The 14,918-nt window shown below is 39.7% G+C and overlaps 1 protein-coding gene across 6 annotated transcripts in view; it reads left to right on the top strand.

Moving 5' to 3' along the window:
- Positions 1-14,918, top strand: part of OTUD7B (OTU deubiquitinase 7B) — a 51,728-nt gene that overhangs the window by 16,358 nt on the left and 20,452 nt on the right. For 3 of the 6 annotated variants that reach the window (XM_057721814.1, XM_057721803.1, XM_057721843.1), the window contains exons 3-4: positions 239-279; positions 13,155-13,304. In XM_057721814.1, coding sequence (XP_057577797.1) covers positions 13,220-13,304 — 85 coding nt within the window. In that variant the 5' untranslated portion in view covers positions 239-279; positions 13,155-13,219. Of the gene's footprint in view, positions 1-238; positions 280-11,910; positions 12,204-13,154; positions 13,305-14,918 lie in introns of all 6 variants that reach the window. The other 3 variants (XM_057721795.1, XM_057721824.1, XM_057721834.1) reach the window with 2 other exon arrangements.

Here is a 14,918-nt window from a genome sequence, read left to right as displayed (position 1 = left end):
ATTGATGCATGATGTGTCCCCTTCGCTTAGCAGACTGTCTGGCACTGAGTGGGTCCTTAATAAGCACGTATTGAATGACTGAGTCAGGAGGTTAAGGTTTTCATAAGGGGAGAATTGCATGACCTCGGTGCTACTGTGCTGATGGTGGCCCTTCCTAAGAGGAAGAAGAAATGTAGCTTTTCAGCAAATAAACATGAATAAATGAATGTGAGGAAACTGATTGCTTTGATCCTTTCAGGCATTTTACATTTTTGGACAAGGAGAAGTAATATGTTAAAGGTTGGTGCTTTCTCTCTTGCTTTTATTTATTTTTTATTTATTTATTTTTTAAAAAATTTATTTATTTATCTGTGGCTGCATTGGGTCTTCATTGCTGTGCATGGGCTTTCTCTAGTTGTGTTGAGCGGGGACTACTCTTCATTGTGGTGCATGGGCTTCTCATTGTGGTGGCTTCTCTTGTTGCGGAGCACGGGCTCTAGGCACGTGGGCCTCAGTGTTTGTGAAACTCAGGCTCATTAGTTATGGCTCATGGGCTCTAGTTCACAGACTCAGTAGTTGTGGCACATGGGCTTAGTTGCTCCGTGGCATGTGGGATCTTCTCAGACCAGGGCTCGAACCTGTGTCCCCTGCATTGGCAGATGGATTTGTAACCACTGCTCCACCAGGGAAGTCCTCTTGGTTTTTATTTTATGTTTTATTCTGTTCAAAATTTAGTTATTGCTATGATTTCTTAATAATGTATGAGAAGTGTATTATAGCTTCAAACTATCAGTAGGAAAAAAAAAGAAAAATCTCTCCCTATGTCACACATAATTTTATAATTTTATAAAACTTAAATTTTACAAAACTTCAGACCTTAGGGATATGTCTAGAAGAATACAGTATTTTCAAGTCCATTTTATATTTTTAATGGTGATGAGCAAAACAAATAATGATTTGATTTGAGCATGTCTTCGTGATTTTTTTTCATGATTTTCTTTATAGATGATTTCTCTTCTTTAATATGGTTTGCTTAAGTGATTAAATTTCCCAAGTATGCATTTTTTTTTCTTTGATATACATGTGTAGAAGTAAGAGAGTTAGCTGGGAGGCAGGAGAAAAGACGTTTTCATAGATAAATCCACAAAGTGGATTACGTGGAGAATTGAAAGTTATCAATATATGCGAAGTCAAGTGAAGATTTCTGGAATGGGAGTTAACAGATTTATGTTCTACACAGTTTTCTCACCAGTTAGCTGTGTGGCTTTGGGCAAGTCACTTAATCTCACTCACCTGGTTCTCAGTGTTCTCATCTGTAATTTGAGGGTGTGGAATGAAATGATCTCTGATATCCTAATTCTAAAGTCCATAATTCTAAAGTGCCAAACAAGAAAAACAGACTGACTTTCTGTACCTTACCACCAGCCTTGTTCCACATAAGACCTGAATGTGAAATGTTAATTAAGTAAGTAATAAAAGTGCATAACCTATATTCCCAGGTAGACTAGACTTGTCAGATTGTATTATATGCTCGTAACTAATTTTGTGTGCATAAACATAAGAGGCTTGCTTACTTTTAAAAGAGAAATTATTACCACAAAAGGCACAACCTATGCAAATGGAAGAGACCCAAATAATGCTCAGGATACCCTGGGTTGGAGTTTCTGCTTCTTAACTCTAACCTGGAAATAGAAATATGTGTGTGTTGGCAGGATTGTTGCGGGGGTGAGGAGGGTGGTGGCAGCTAGTAGATTGTGGGTGGATGTGGACAGTGGTTATAAAAGCAAAATATTAAAGAGTTCTTCAGCCTATGGACTTTGCTGGACTGATTTGATTTTGCTATAAATCCATGGAGAACTGACATGAACCTTATATTCAAATTCAGAATACGTAGGTCCAAGCTCCTTGCTATCTCGGTATCACTTAAGCTTTGTAAGCTTCTCTCTGTGTATGTGTTTTCCATCAGAAAACAGGGGATTAAAAATCTCAAAGGGTATTTAACTTTTTAAAATGTTGAGGCCCTATTTATGAGGCCATAAATATGAGGCCATATTTATGAAAGTGCTTTAAAAAGAAAGAAAAAAATTATAACAAAAGAGAAGCTATTCTTAGTGAGCAGACAGCTGTACAAATATATTTATTCATATAGACCTTGATTATACATATCTATGGGGTAAATGGTGACATCTGAAACCCATAAATAATTCACAAGCCTGTTTTAGGTATAGATTAGTTCTCAGTTATCCACACACATGGACTACCATGAATAATTTAGAACTACAAATATTTGTTAGGCTTCTACTATGTGCCAAGAAGTTTGTTAGGCCTGTTTGGAATTTTTAAAAGTATAAAAGAAAAGTGCTGAGCTCAAGGATCTTAATTCTACCTCAAATATATCGTGTCCTCCAGCCTGGTGAGCTCTTACACATCCTAAAAACTCAGTTTGAGAAATTTCCTAACCCAACCAGGTAAACTGGTTGCTCCTAATACCTCTTCCTACCCCACTGGGCACTAAAAATGTGTTTAGATTTCTCACACCAGACTGGAGTGCCTTAAAATAAAGGTAGGACAGTGGCTTCTCTTCTTCATTTGTATCCCCAAGCTGTGGTGGACCCAGCTTGGTAAATTTTGAATGAATGACTGATAGTCATATTGGCAAGATAAGTATTGGGAAGGCCAACTAATATGACAAGGCAGTATATGATAACAGCAAATGCCAGTGAATGTTTCACACACTGTATGTACCTATGGGAGCTCAAATGAGATTTAGATATAGCCAGGAAAGATGGAACAGTAGAACTTGCAGGTGGAAAATTTAGAAAGATAATAATAGTAATAAAAAGTGTCTTTCTTTGAACTGAATTATATTATTTTATAAAAGGCAGATTTCTTTTTCTAATTGTTTGAGGCTTTTGTAAAAATTAGTAGTTATATTCTGAAGGAAGTTAATTTATCAGAAGAAATTTACAAAGTGAATTAATTTCCTGTGGATAACTAATAGCAGATAGGATAGTAATTAGAATTTTTTTTCCCTTCTGTTTTTTATTCCTTTGAATGGAAGTTCTATAATTGACAGTGAAATGACCAACAATTAGGAATCAAGAAGGGGAGAGAGGTTGTCAGCTACTGAATATTTGAGGGTTGATTCTAGAGAGATAGTGTGTTTTGCTATTATTAGACTAGCCTCTGTTGATTTGTAGCATTTATTTTTCTCTCATGTCAAAGTCAGTAATCAGAATATTTTTAAGGGCTCAGTAGAACTTTTGTTTTTACAGGCTATTCTTTTAAAAGTTGAGTTTATGAGAATCAAACCTGGGGCTATCCTTGACCCTAAGCTGAAAGGAAAAAGAAAAAATTCATTGTGTGTGGCAAATAGACATACTGGTCTGGATCTAAAAAAATAAACATTAACATGGTTTCTGTTTCTATTCAAGTTACTCTTGTGCCAATGTTATAATAATAGACTTTCTCTGTGACTCTCTCTGCCCTTATTTTTCCAAAGGTCACTTCCATTGTATGAGCCTTTGAAGTTATTAAATTTCCCAAATAACTGTAATCCAGGGAGCCTTTTATCAGTATCACCAGAAAGACAAATGCCAGTTTATAAGGAGTTCTCTGTGAACTTCCCCCTCATTTGTATATTAGCATTTGGCTGTCAGTGGGATTGGTCTCTTAGAAATTCATTTTGCTGTTTGTAGCCCCATAAAAAACTAGCAACTTTTGAAAAAAATAGTTAAATCTTGTTCTGACTCATACACATATCTGTTGTAGTGATAAAGCCAGGGGGCCAATTCTTGAGTCCTTACTGGTGTGTACTCACAATAGCATCTGGTATACTAATAAATTGTTTTGGGAGTGGTAAATTATATGATCGGTTGAGTTTTTTTCTCTTAAGTTTTTTTTGGGAGGAGAAAATAGACATTCCCCAAGTATGTCCTGTAATGGAGGTAGAAAACATCTCAGAATTGTGCAGGGTGAGTAGAAGTAGATGTAAACATTTCCTTCCAATAATCCAGAAAATAGACATTGTGCATGAATCTGAAATGAGTAGTAAGGTGGGGAGGTAGAGCTGGTAGATTAAAGCATTAGAATTTCAGTCAATATTGTGAAATTGCTGTTCCTGGAGATCTGTGGATGAATGAGCTATTTAGCTATGTCTATACCTCTAGGAGAGGACAGACATTTTTCTCTTGATCTTTTTTTCGAGGGACCATCTGGTAGAAGATATAACTAAGGGAGTCCCTTTATAATGTTTTCTTGAGGACTTGAGGAGCTGAAAGACACTGGAATGAGAGTGATAGAGCAGTTATAGTGTGAATGTGTTGAGACTGTGCTTTGGAAATGGTTGTAGGACTGGAGGGTTTGTTTGGAGGAGTAGAGGGAACTTCTGAAGGAGAGATACGCAGGCTGTGTTGGACACCAGTGGAGTGAGGCAGAGTGTGTGGGACAAAGGCACAAAGAAGGCAACTGACATTTTTTGAGGACTTATTGTGTGCTAGGCACTGCCCTAGAGACTTTTTGTATCCTAAGTTATTTAATTCTAACAAGAGGTCTGAAGTGTAGATATTTCCCCCAATTTATACATGAAGGAATAGAGGCACAAAACAGTCATATTACTTACTCATGACTGCACAGTTAGTAGTAGATCAGGGATTTGAACCTAGATCTGTCTGAATCCAGAGCCTATTCTCTCTCTCCAGGTGGAGTTGAAAGGAGTTGAAGCAGTGAGGGTGGACTGGCACATGGCAGACTGCCCGTGTTTCCTCAGTCCTCCTCCCTGGGCTAAGTGTGGTTTAGTGCAAGTGTCTCGTTTGGGGCATCAGATTGACTAGACTCATAAAAATCCTGATTCTACCACTTTTTAAAACTGTGTAACCTTGGGTAGGTTATCTAACCTTTGTGAGCTTTAGCATCTTCATCTGTAGTGTGGAGTTAACAATACAAAAAGTTGTTTGGAAGTTTAAATGAAACAGTGTCTAAAACTTTAACACCTATTACTTCCTTTTCCTTATTTTCTTCCATTTAGACCCATCTTACTATCTCTGGGTTGTTACATTTAGTGATATATAGGTCTCTTTAGTATGAAACTTGGCCAAATCTTTTTTTTCTAAGAAGCTCATATTCTGTTTCTTTTACTTAGAAGGACGCATATTAACTAAAAACAATCTGCCAAGACCGTTTTTCATCTCTCCCACCCACCTAGTCAAGAATTGTGTGAAAGTCTAAAGGTTTCTGTCCCTTCTCTTTCTCCCTGTCTGGATTCCTTGAGACTGACATCATAGACGTGGAGGAGTCACTGACCTTTGAAAATTCTTGACTGTTTTGAATGTTGTGGTTTTCCAGTGAGTTTGGGGAGGAGTTGGAGAGTACTCAGACACAGCTGTAATGCATCAGTGGGACCAGGAGAGTGGGTATACTGTGAGAATGTGGACACTTTGGGGGATGTTGTAGACGAGAGAATATAGGGTCAGTAGTTTCTCACGCATTTTAACATAGCTGTATTATCTACAGTCAGTATTTTAAGTCACTTTTCTCTGTTACTGAGTAGTTGGGCACTCAGATCATGCAGACTGGTTTTAACATTAGTCTGAGCTAAACGTTAGGGAGAGAAATCTGTTGCAAATAAGATCATATAACAATCTTAAGCAAACGTATTGGAGATGACCACTGTTTACAACATTGTAAACACTTTGAGATGACTTGTCTGTTTACAACACTGATTATCTGATTATTGACAGTACTGTTTGTGTGTGTGTGTGTTTATAGTGGGATACTGTACAAGTACAATTCAGTTCATCTGAACAAAAATTGAGTACCTACCAGGTGCTTGGAAGCTAGGAATACAGAATGAACAAGACAAGATTCTTGCCCTCAAATTGCTCATGGTTTAGTGGGGAGACAGCCATGTAAAGAAACACAAAGAAAAACACACAAAAATGAAGTGTGGTAAATAATATGATAGAGGTAGAGTACAGGATGTAACACTGAGGAGGAAGTGGGCACTTTAGCTTGGGAAGCCGGGAAGGTTTTGCAGATGAGGTGGTATTTAAGTTAGCCTTAAAGAAGAAATAAGAATTCACCTACTAGACCCGGTGAATGCTGGCATTCCAGGCAGAGGCAACAACATTCACAAAGGAACTGAAATTTGAAGCTCATAGTACATACTTGGGGAACTACCAGTACAGGGAGGGGCGTGATGACAAGTAGATAAGGCTGGAGGGTTAGGTGGAGCTCCATCACGAAGGGCCTCATTTGTCATATATAGGAATTTGGATATTAAGCTTTAGTCACTGAGGATCCATTAAAGAATTTAGAGCAGTGGGATATAATACTGTCATATTTGTATTTTAGATTGATCAGCCTCTACAAGCAACCACTGGCTGGAGAGAGGAAGAGGGAGAAATTAGGAAGCTATTTCCTGGGGTCCAGGTTATGAACACCTGAGAGAAGATAAAAGAGATGTAGCCTGTAGAAGGTGTTGGGTGGATTTGAGAATTTTTAAGGTTAAAATTAGTAAACCTTAGTAAAAGACTATTTGTGAGTGAGAATAAGGCAAGAGAGAAATCCAGGGTGGCTCCCAGGCTTGGACTTGAGTGATAGGAGGGATGATGGTACCACTTGCTAGAACAGGCAATACTGGAAGAAGAATAGTTTGAAAGGGTGGGGGCAGAGGTGGAGAATGGGGTCATGTTTTTATGTGCTGAGTTTGAAGTGCCTGTGGGATTCCTGGGTGAGTTGGAAAGAGTTGGGGACTGTGGACGCATTTTGAGTCATCAGCATTTGGGTGCTCGGTTGCATAAATGAAGTTCCTCAGGGGGATGATATAAAATGAGAAGGTGGAAGGCCTGAGGTTAGAGCTGTGGGTGAACTAACCAACTTTGGGGCAGGCACAGAAAGAAAGGTTCACAAAGGTGACCAAGACACAGAGACAGAGAGGCAGGAAGAGTGGTCAGTGTGCCTCAAATGCTGCAGAGAGATGCTTTAGATAAGCAGGAAGGAGGATGGTGGTGATCTTTGCTATAAGACAGTGGTGCCATTGTCTTTGTATAGAAGTCCATTTTAGTAGGTTGAGGACTGACCATAAGGTGAGAAAGTAGCATCAGTGCATGTAGTCTAAGCAGGGAAGAAGAGAATAGCAGCCAGCAGGTAGGGCAAAGGAGGAAACCCGAAGGGATTCCTGTTGCTTCATTTCGTTATTTTTTTCTGTGAAGTCAGACGGAAGGTCATCTACTGGGACTGAGGGAGGTAATAAGGATTTGGTGGGAGGCTCAGGGAGAATGGCAAAGATATGGGATAGTAGCTGAGAAGACTAGTTAGGTACCAAAGTCAAGCAAAAGACAGCAGTGTTTCATTGAAAGGAATGAGATGGAACACCATGTATCTGTAGTCCTGTTGCTCTATAGTATTACGTGATCTTGTCTTGCTTAGTAACTCCATTTAGTAGCAGAGAAGTTGAACGTGGGGTCTGTCCAGGTTGAGCCGATGAAATGGAAGGATAAGGGAACTAGGTTTTTACAGGAAAATGAAGTCATCACTCGTGTTTATGTTCACCTAGGCAAGAAAAGACAAAGTGGAATCTGTCCGTTTTTCTATCTTCTCCTCTCTCATCCTAGTCTAGCTTACCATCATCTCTTTTGCAGTGGTTTTCTAAACAGTTCTCCCTAAATCCACTTGTGCTCCCTACAAACTATTCTCCCCACTGGGTGATCTTTTCATAGTTAAAATCTGATCATGTCCTATCCCTGCCTACAACCCTTTCCTCAGTCTTCAATAGGCTCCACTAGGCCCTTTCTTCATCCCCATTTTGCACCGTTTGCACCTGGATGTTCCTCCTTGCCACAGAACATTGATATATGTTTCCTCTGCTCAGAGCATTCTTTGTTTCCCAGTTTGTCTCCAATTTCTACTCATTTTTCAGTTCTTAGTTGTAATATCACTTTTTTGGGAAAGCTTTTCCTGACTCCCTAGAGGCTATAACACCCCTCCCCCCAATATTTTTCTCTATTATAATTGTGAAATTTTGTGGTTTTCCCCTCCCTATTGGAAGCTTTGTAAGGACAGAGATTATGTCTAGTTCATGGTTGTGTTCCTAATCCCGACCATAGTGCCTAACACAGAGCAGGCACTCTGTGAGTTTATGCTGAAGTAGTGAATAAGGTGGTTTAGGAATTGGATGTCTTAGTGTGAGGTGAGGATATCTTGAAGTAAGGTAGCAGGTTTCGTAGTAGAGAGGAAACGCTGGAGGGAGATGAGTTTGTAGCCAGAGTAAGATGTTGGGAGTTGACGATTTGGAGGTGGAATGGTATCAGGGCATCGCAGGGTCCAGGACTGAGTGGTTGAAGTGGAGATGGAAGTCTTTGCATTTGATGAGATTATGAAACGCTAAGGCAGAATGTTGGATGGATTATGCAGGTGGGTGTTGAAATTGCTCAGGAAGGTGGTAGGATTTGAACTGAGGAAGATATAAGGCATGTGTCTGAGTCATTAATAAACATGAAAGGTAAGCACAACCCTTTCCTATGTGAAAGAATTAAATGGATAAGAATCAGTGCAGTTCTGGGAATCGGTAATGACTTAGTCATTAGGGAAGCAGTATGGTACAGTAGAGAGAGCATATGTTCAAAATATCTGTGTTCAGGCTTTGGGGTAACCCACCTGACTTTTTAAGTCTTAGTCTTTTCTCTCTGTGTAAACTGGGAATAATAAGCCTGCTCTGGAGGTTCTGTCGTTAATGAATAAGATAGTGTTTTTGAAACTGCTTAATTAATATTAACTTGTTAGTTTTTATTCTTTATTGCTGTCATCACTTCAAGAGGGCATGGAAACCCGTGTGCAAGGCAGAAATAGGGACACAGATGTAGAGAACAAACATATGGACACCAAGTGGGGAGAGCGGGGAGGGTTGGGGGGGAATGAATTGGGAGATTGGGATACCAAATTGTACACTCTAAATGTATGCAGTTTATTGTCTGTTAACTGTATCTCAATAAAAGTTCTTAAAAGAAAAAAAGAGGGCATGGAAATGTGGAAGTAGGGATGAGAGGCGAAGATAGCGGCAGAAGTGAATTTTGAGCAAGGTACGTGACTTCATTTATTCCACTTGTTGAGTGTGTACTGTAGGGTCAGCATAAACATTTATGAATGAATGCAGGTAAAAGCAAGTTTTGTAAAAGAAAAAAAAAGGCCACTGGCTGGGTCATGATAACACTGCAGTGTTGACCTACAACAAATTTTTATGGAAAGAAATGCTTTGTCTAATCATTTTCCATGAAAATTCCATCATTCCTGGGAGTAGATTTTGTTGTTCTGGAGAAGAGATCAAGGACTATTAAGCAAAAGTTAGAAAGGGGGGGATGGTGATTTAGCTTAGAAAAGCTTTTTCTAACAATCAGAGCTGTCCAACAATAAAATGGACATTGTGGCAAAGACATGAGTCTCCATCAGAGCTTGTATTTACATGGAGGCTGGATGATTTATCTGTCAGAGATATAATAGAAGGATTCTTGCATGGGGGCAAACATTGGATTAAATAATCACCAAAGTCCCTCCATTTGGACGGTTGGAGGATTTTGACTCCAGTTTAGATTTGTTTATTCAGTCAACAAATATTTGAGTGCCTCTTCTGTTTCGTTTGAAAGTTTGAAAGCCAGTGTTTTGTTTCCTCTTTTTTTTCCTTCCTGTGTGCTGAGAGCCAAGGACTGTGAGTCTTAGTCATTGGCATGGATAGTCCCATTTGGAATTTAAGAAGCTCAAGCCAGGTTTTGGTAGCGATGGAACAAAAGCTGCAGTCCTCACCTGTCGGGCGGGGTTAGGGTGGAGTCCATGGCACGCACCTGGAGACAGCAAATATAAGAATGGGCTGCCAAGAAGTTTGGGTTAGTGCTTCAGATTTTTGAGCACGTCATTCTAGATAATGGTGGACCTTGAAATTATTTTTTAAAAATATTTTTTGAAAAAAATGACCTACTGTGTTGGCATATGAGGTCTATAATGCCATGACATTGATGGTTTTCATTGGCTTCTGTCAGTCAGAAGCCTCTGGCTGGCTGGGAAATTGCCTGTAAGCCTGTGGCTTAATCAACTCCTCTCTTCTGCTGAGTACCTTTTCTGTGATTTGTGTGCTTGTTGTATGTTTCCCACATCCTTTCAGTAAGTTATTCAAGTGGCTTTTCCAAGTTCCTTTGCATGTTTTTTTAAGGGAGAAGGTTGAAATTCATTTTGCAGCTCTGTTCTTGGTTTTGGATTATTCGTGTGTTTAAGTTATTTGGGCTGCTGCCATCCCCTGTGACCTAAGACAGTGACTACAATGGGCTTGAAGAAGGAATTCTTGTCTGTATTACAGGAGGGGAAAACCACTCATTCATCTGTGAATTTTGAAGGAATTTAATTCTTAAGTATTTTATCTGAGGAACGAATTTGTTTAATAACGACATTTTGAATTTGAGGTATCTTAGGCCAAAAGTTCTTTATGTGTTGGTAGTCTTTTCTGACAATTGTGATATTGAAATGGAAGTAAATTAGACATTGATAATATGCAGACCGAAAGAGAATATAAGGATCATAGTGTATGAAGCTGTAGTGAAGTTCATTTTTTGAACCTGGAAAGGATCTTAGACATCATCGAATCCAAGTCTAGGATATACAGGAGGCAACTGACACCCTGTAAGTACTTTGACCAAAGTCACTCAGCTAATATATATAACTGTAGGTAAAAATCATATGATATGAGAGTGGTGGAAGTAGTGACAATATGTTGATGTCTCTTTAGAAAGGAGAGTTTGTACAACTTTTAGAGATGGATTGGGACTGGGACAGACCATTAGAAATAGAGGGGTGATGTGAAAGATGAAGTACCCCTGAATTGATTGGTTTGGTGGTGGCTGATGTGGAGGTTCAGCTAGTCATTTAATCATTTATTCATTAGGCCTTTATTGACTGTCTACAGTAATGTAGATGCTGTGCTAGGTGTTGGGGCTACAGATATGAATTAAACATGTCCCTCTACTCCTGGACCTCTTGTGCTCCTGGAACAATACAAGAAAGAATACTTTCTATTTTGCCATCCCTCTCCAAAAAAAGAGAATCTTTTTGAAGTTATTAAGTTAGTGGCCTACTGGTTTTATGACCCATAAGTCACTGCTGTTTATTTGCCTTACTGTTTCTAAGGCATGCAGAAAATTATGATCTGATCACACCACTAAATAAGCTGTGTCGTGGGGAGGTGTGATGAAAAAGTACCTGAGAATCACCCTTAGAGTTTAGGTTGTTTAGAAGGAGACGTTTCTGAAGAGACAGTCACCTGAGCCACCCTGTTACCCTTGAGAATTCTACTTTTGGCAGGCGTTCCCCCCAAGCAGGGGATTGGTGGGTGTAGTGGGGCAGGTGTGTGCCTGGTGACTTTATGAACAAGTCCTCTTCTACAGATAACTGTAAACCTGTCTGAAGTCGCAGATTTTGGTGAGAAGTTGTTCTTTACTTGATTATTGCTTCCTCAGCTGGGACTGCTAACTTCAGAGGAATGTGGATTGGTGCCAGACTGACAGGTCAGAGACATAGTTTCTGTCAAAGTCAAGTCTGAAAGAAGAGATCTTTTTCAGATGAACTTACTTAGTGGTCATTTGTCTTGAGTGGAGAAAGGCATGTTTCCTGGGTTCATAAAGTTAGTGGACAAAGATTGACCTTTGTTGTGAACCTTTGGGATCTCCACTCTGCTTTGCATAATCGCAGATTGTTTTATTTTGAGTAATTTTATTTTTTTAAACTTTTTTGGCCATGCCGCTCAGCTTGTGGGATCTTAGTTCCCTGACCAGGCATTGAACCCATGCTCCCTGCAATGGAAGCATGGAATCCTAACCACTGGACTGCCAGGAAATTCCCAATTTTGAGTAGTTTTATTGTTTTTAGTTAAATTAAATTTATTGGATTTCCTAGGTGGCGCAGTGGTTAAGAATCCGCTTGCCACTGCAGGGGACACAGGTTTGAGCCCTGCTCCAGGAAGATCCCACAGGCTGCAGAGCAACTAAGCCCACGTGCCACAGCTATTGAGCCTGTACTCTAGAGCCTGTGTGCCACAATTACTGAAGCCCGTGGGCCTAGAGCCGGTGCTCTGCAACAAGAGAAGCCACTGCAGTGAGGAGCTCGTGCACCACAATGAAGAGTAGCCCCCACACACCACAACTAGAGAAAGCCTGTGTGCAGCAATGAAGACCCAAAGCAGCCAATAAGTAAGTAAATAAATTTATTAAAAAAAAAATTTATTTGGCTGTGCTAGGTCTTAGTTGCGGCACACAGGCTCTTTTTTGTTGCTGCATGTGGGATCTAGTTCCCTGACCAGAGATCGAACCCAGGCCCCCTGCATTGGGAGCGTGAAGTCTTAGCCACTGGACCACCAGGGAATTCCCTATTTTGAGTAGTTTTAGGTATCAGTTTGCTCCTCCCATTTCCTCAGCTAGCATCAGAATACTAGTCAACTCTAAAGTTATTCAGTGTATAGTATTCATTCATTCAGCCAATATTTGCTGAGGGCTGTGTGCCAAGCACTATGCCCAGGGATACATGCTGGGGATACATTAGTGAACAAGACATGCAGGCTCTGTACTTTCAAGAAATTTGCATATTGGCGGAGGAGGCTAGACAGCAGCTAACTAAAATAATTTCAGGGTATATCAAGCGCCAGGAAGGAAATAAACAAGGTGCTATGCTAGAGAATAATGCAGGTGGGGAATTCTTCAGGGTGGTAGTCTGCTGCTTCCTTCCATTAGTTTGGGTAAGCAAACTGATGGGTAGAAATGTAATACTCTAGAAAGGGAGAGGAAAAGCATTATTTGGAGTGGTATTATGATATTGTGGTTAATGAAGTAGTTAAGAAATTGTTATAGGTGAAATGGGTGAACTGTATGTAATGGATGGTAACTAGACTTGTGATGGTGATCATTGTGGTGTTTATAGTTGTTGAACTGTAATGCTAGACACCTGAAACTTATATAATAAAAGGGAAAAAAAACTAAGGTTAATGAGAAATTAGGAAACTAAGTGTTACTCTTTATAATAAATTCAACTGAAATGAATGAGCCAGGCTAGTTAGTGTCCCCATTTGGTTAGGAAGCTGCTGAAATTGGGCTATGATCATCCCCTTCCAGTGTGTTTTGGGCCTTATGTGTTTATTTCCTTCTCAGGTGGAGGCCTGAATTTTGATCTATGTCCTCCCTACATCAGCTGCCTGAAAGTACTTAATGATCACATGACCCTGGACATGGATGCTGTCCTGTCGGATTTTGTCCGTTCCACAGGAGCAGAGCCAGGGTTGGCCCGAGATCTCCTGGAAGGTAAGGAGTCTTTGGGGGGAGAATGAGAAGAAAGAAAGTAAAATGTGATATTTATTGTTAGGATGATCTGGAGCATTTAAGGTGATCAGAAAGACACGTTGTGTATGGTAGGCCTTACATTTAAGTTACTTCTAATAATCTACTTTGTGTATGACCCACCATAATTTTAAAATGCAAAATTCCCTTTTTACCTTGAATTTTTGGGTAGCTTTCTCCATTGTCAGTTTATGCTCAGGTAATGCAAGTGAAATTTGGCATTAGTCCACTAAAAGCATAATTTTAGATCTGCAAGACTTCCTTTTTATATGTAAATGACTTAAATTTTCATATTTGGGATCATCCACGGTTTTTTCCTTTCCTTCCCTAACTTGTATAGATCATTCTGGGTAGAGTGGATTAATTTAATGTTTTCATTGTGTTGCTTTTGTTTACTTATATCTGTACGTGTCAGTGTGACAGCCCTAGATTTTAAGGTCCTTTAGGCTTGGCATCATGTCAGTAGGATTCTTTGTTTGGAGTCATAGTTAACTGATGCTTTTTGATGATGAAAATATGTAATGACACAAATAGGTGAGCCTGTGGGGGAAGGGGCAAGGTCTCAGCATACATAGGTAATTTTTCAGATTGTCAGCCCTTAGTAAGGTGTGGCAGTTTGACATTTACTTAGCCACCTGTGAGAATAGTGTTGGTTTGGAAACGGAAGATCAGAGTTTAAATTCTAGTCTGCTAATTCAGTATGGCTTTGCCCTTAACTTGCATTTTCAGTTTCATCTCCTACTACCTTCTCCACAGTTCCTGTGCTCCAGCCAAGCCTGACTTGTCACCTTTCCCTGATCATATTAAGTTGTCTCCTAAGTCTGCAGTGTCCTTTCCTCCATTATTCTCCTGAAATTCTCCTCATCCTTTTGGATTCAGCTAAAATGCCTTCTCTTCCTCTTGTAACATGTGTTGAACACTTCTATGTGTTCAATATGTGTGAGGTGCTGGAAGTATATTATTTTATTCTCACAACCATTCTGCAAAATAGGTTTTATTATCCCAGTATTACAGCCGAAAAAACTGAGGTCCAAGAAGTTAAGTAGGATTTGAACCTAGGCAGTCTGGTTTCAGAGTCTGGCTCTTAACAAGGATGTTACAAGTTAACGCTTGCATTGTTGTCTCTCTCTCTCTCACACACCCATGTGCAGGCACACACATGCTGTGAAAGAAAAGTTGAGGGTGCTGTGGAAGTTTAAGAGAGAAACCTAATTTAGATATAGAGTGCAGAAAGGCTTTTTCTGAAGCGACATGTGAACTGAACACAGAACGATACATAGGAGTAGCAAGAGAAAGGGATATAGCAGAGAGTGTTTATGTAAAAAAAAAAAAGTAGCTTATATAAGAACCCTAAGGTGAAAGAGAGTTTAGCACTGATAGTGAGCGAGATAGGAAGAGTAGTACAAGAAAGAGTGGTAGGAAGCTGGTTAGATAAGCAGGAAGCAGAATACCAGGGGCCTTTGTAGGCCATGGTAACGGTTGTGCATTTCAGTGTATGTTCAGTGGGAAGCTGGTGAAGGATTTTAATCAGGGGAGTGAAATGACTGGATTTGAGTTTTTTAACAGTGTACTGATAAA

Source organism: Hippopotamus amphibius, chromosome 1, assembly GCF_030028045.1.
Source record: "Hippopotamus amphibius kiboko isolate mHipAmp2 chromosome 1, mHipAmp2.hap2, whole genome shotgun sequence".
Lineage (NCBI taxonomy): Eukaryota > Metazoa > Chordata > Mammalia > Artiodactyla > Hippopotamidae > Hippopotamus > Hippopotamus amphibius.
This window is presented reverse-complemented; position numbering and strand designations above follow the sequence as displayed.